The sequence below is a fragment of the Bison bison genome, unplaced genomic scaffold (genome assembly GCF_000754665.1).
Source record: "Bison bison bison isolate TAMUID 2011002044 unplaced genomic scaffold, Bison_UMD1.0 scf7180017864440, whole genome shotgun sequence".
Classification (NCBI taxonomy): Eukaryota; Metazoa; Chordata; class Mammalia; order Artiodactyla; family Bovidae; genus Bison; species Bison bison.
Window position 1 is genome coordinate 980,911 of NW_011495002.1, and position 3,879 is coordinate 984,789.

Below are 3,879 nucleotides of genomic sequence, written 5' to 3' on the forward strand. Positions count from 1 at the left end.
CTGATCTTTATTAAATATTTAGAGAATTTTCTAATACTTTTCACACCCTTTAAATTCACTCCATCCTCTGCTGTCTGAGTTCCCCAGTGGCTGATGGGGGGGCGTGTGGCTACAGCGTTCATTTTTACCACGGTGAGAAGGCCTCACCTTTACTAGTTTTTTTGGCTCCACCTTCTCTAGGACCATGTGAATTATTCAAGTTCAGAGGCATGGATTTCGAGAGGATAGCTTACCTTTTTCTCTTCTCCATTCAGCAAGAATCTTCTCTGCACTCAGAACCAGGCAGGGGGCCGTAGGGCTGGACAAGGCAGGCAGTCTTTGCCCCGGGGTGGCTTGCTCTGTGACAGAAGAAAAAGACAAGACTGCAAATGGCCCTGAGTCCTGTAAAGGAACAAACCAAGAGTGAGATGAGGAGACCCCAGGTCCCAGCAGATTAACATTTCTAGTTAATTGTTGAAGCTACTCGTTAAATTCCTGGTGATCCCCATAGACCTGAGTTAAAAGAATCATTAAAAAGCTTTGAGATACTAATTTTAGAGGTGGTAAAAAGGGCAGCCCAGCCAAAGAGTGGCAGTTTCGGTTTTGACCCAAGAGGAGCGTTACTTTGCACTTGCACTTTGTGCTTCTGTTTGTTTGTTTGTTTGTTTCATAGTGAAATGTTATTTGCTCAGTCATGGCATACCCTTTGCAACCCCATGGACTGTAGCCCACCAGGCTCCTCCTGTCCATGAAATTCTCCAGGCAAGAATACTGGAGTGGGTAGCCATTCCCCTCTCCAGGGGGCTTTCCCGACACATACAATTTACCATCTTAACTGTTTGTCAGTGTCCAGCCCTCTGGTGTTACGTACGTTCACACTTGTCAGCCAACCATCACCACCATCTATTTCCAGGACTCTTCATCTTATAAAAGTAGAGCTCCATCATCATTAAACAATACTCTAAGTGCCTCATCCAAAGGGAGTCATCACAGTGCTGGACTTTCTCCCACTGGCTCATTTCATGTAGCTCAGTGGCCTCCAGGCTCACCTGTGGTGTAGCCTGTGACAGAGTGTCCTTCCTTTTTAAAGGCTGTATAATAGTCCACTGTGTATACAGACCACGTTTGATTATTCATCCATCTGTTGATGGAAACTTGGTTTGCTTCTGCCTTTCGGCCATTGTGAATAATGCTTTTTCTTTTTCTTTTTCTTTTTTTTTTTAAGGTGAGCTGCCTTTGCCTGGAGGAAAACGTGGAAAATGATCCCTGTAAGTTCGCTCTGACATCGCGGACAGGTGACGTGGTGGAGACCTTCATCCTGCACTCATCCAGTCCAAGTGTCCGGCAGACGTGGATCCATGAAATCAACCAGATTTTAGAAAACCAGCGCAATTTTTTAAACGGTAATGTGTGTGGTTACTTTCCCTAACGCACACATTTTTACTTCTCATCTCTCTCCTGTCACATACAACAATATGTGTGACATATTATATGTGTGACACACAGTAGTGACAGGACTCTGAGCAGTTACTGTGGACCAGACACTATACCGAGCACTGCCCACCAGTGCTTCATTCATCTTCCCAGTGACCTGAAGCAGCAAGTCCCGATAGCATTCCCACTTCATAGATGGGGAAGCTGAGGCACAAAGTGGATTTGTAATCTGCTCCAGGTTCCATATGATGCTGGTGGCAGAGTAGGGACGCAGAGCAGCCATCTGGCTCTTGGCGGTGAGCCCCTTCCAGCTGTCCAGTTCATTTTGTCCCACGGTCTCCCATGGCATGTGCGCCCCAGAGCCCATCCTGGGAAAGGAATGCGTGAGAATGACTAAGGCAGCAGACGGAATTGGCCGGAGATGTTGGAGACATTCTTGTGTGCAACTCTAAAATTTATGTTCTGCCACATGGTACCTCTAGACTGCCCTCCGTATTAAAAACAAGGCATCTTTTCCTGACCGCTTCTATGACACAGCTGATTAGAGAGGAGAAATACCATAATAATACAGTACGACCCAGGACAATAGTGAGGTGCGACACCCCAGAGAAAGGCCTTCACAAGGATAGAGACCGCGGCGCCGACCTGACGTTGCAGACAGTTAGACTTTTTGTGTCCCTGACCTGAACCTGCTCGCTTCTCCTTAGGGCCACCGCCTCGACTCTGGTTTTAATTTGGCAGTTACTGAAGAGCATCAAAAATTCAGCGAGAACTAGATACGCACTGCTGTCTTTTTTTTGTCCTTTTCTCCATGTCCATGTTCTGTGTCTACGGCCCGGTCCAACCGGACATTGTAATCTCTCTGTCACATAAAACCACCCCCACAGCTCGAGTGACATTCAGGAGCCAGGAGCACAGGCACTGCGCGAGAAAGGCCAAGGTCGCGTGGCACTTTTGGCCCAGGGTAATCATCTGAGTGTTAACCCCAGGCTCCCATCCAGACTGTTGACAGAGCGTTTCTTGTGTGTGCAGTTACAACTGGATGGCTGGGGCTAGGGGGATTAGGGGGACGGTTCCCATGCATGGGAAGAATAGTTCCGCTCCCGTGGCTGTCAGTGAATGCAGATCTCTTTAAATGTGTTGTTTTTGAGTGCTTCACTGAATGCCAGTCCGCAACATGTAACTGTTGGGAAACCTCTAAACTTAGACCATCTTCTTTAAAATGAACTGAGCTGCCTCCTGAATCACAGGCATGAGTGGGCCATGCCATTCACCTCTGGACTCTCAGCCCAGAGATGCTGAGGACGCTGCTCTCAAGGGCAGATGGAGGTCAGGACTGGAGCAGGGCCCACTACTCCCTCCCCTTAGTCTCATGCAGGGCGGCGGCCCACACGGCTTTATCACATCACAGGTCGTTTGGCTCCAGGATACTCCTCCACACCAGCCCGAAGTCTCCCAGGCAGGAAGGGGCTACATCTGACTGTCCAGCATCACAGAGGTTTTCTTTAGCTCTGCAAGGATTTGTGTTGCTGTGCTGTGCTTCGGCACTCAGCATGTCCCACTTTTTGCAACCCCATGGACTGTAGCCTGTCAGTCTCTGTCCTTGGCATTCTCCAGGCGAGAATCCTGGAGTGGGTTGCCATGCCCCACTCAAAGGCTTGTGTCAGTGTTCCCATGTATCTTACCAGGCATGTTGCCTGCATCTTCCAACAGACAATGACATAGCTAACTCACTAAGCCCAGAGACAGGACAGCTTCATGACCCCCCCAGGGTTTGTGGAGCGCCTTCTCCAAGGTAGTCCTTAATACCGCCTTGGCCTGTGGGAACCAGATGGTACCTGTGGAGCCCCAGTTGAGTCTCCCCAGCAGCCCTGGGCCTCCTGGGGACCCTGACTGTTGCAGGGATGCCCGGGGCTGATTCTTCTCCTTTTCCCCTGGGGTGGAAATGTTTAGGCTGTGCTCAGTGTTCTGGGCAGGAAACCTCTCCTCCAGACTGCTCCCCATTCACCTGTCGTTCTCCCTGAGACCTGCAGACCGCCCTTGATAGAACCAGTTTAACTCGTTCATACTTAACAGTACTCTTGCCTAGAGAATCCCACGGACAGAGGAGCCTGGTGGGTTACAGTCCGTGAGCTGGCAAGAATGAGATGCGGCTGAGCGACTAAGCACACAACAGTTAAATCCAAGACCTTTTCCTTTTCCTTCCCTGGTGGGTGGAGCCAGCCCGCTCCCTGGAGGATGGGTGGGTGTTCCCGGATCCGGGTGACTGGGCGATGGTGGACACCCCCAGGTGACGTGAGCCTGGGGCACTAAGCCAGCCCTTCCTTTCGGGTCATTGTGCCCCCTCCTCCCCTTCGCCCGTGTGACGGTGCCCTGACGGAGTCTCTCCTGTGCCTTGCAGCCTTGACATCACCCATCGAATATCAGAGGAACCACAGCGGGGGCGGCGGCAGCGGCGGGGGCGGG

At 50.7% G+C, this 3,879-nt stretch overlaps 1 protein-coding gene across 1 annotated transcript in view; it reads left to right on the top strand.

The window, feature by feature from the left end:
* TRIO (trio Rho guanine nucleotide exchange factor) overlaps nt 1–3,879 on the top strand; it is a 359,748-nt gene that overhangs the window by 338,818 nt on the left and 17,051 nt on the right. Inside the window, exons 48-49 of the mRNA XM_010858807.1 lie at nt 1,205–1,382; nt 3,815–3,874. Of these exons, the coding sequence (XP_010857109.1) occupies nt 1,205–1,382; nt 3,815–3,874 (238 nt within the window). The remainder of the gene's footprint in view (nt 1–1,204; nt 1,383–3,814; nt 3,875–3,879) is intronic.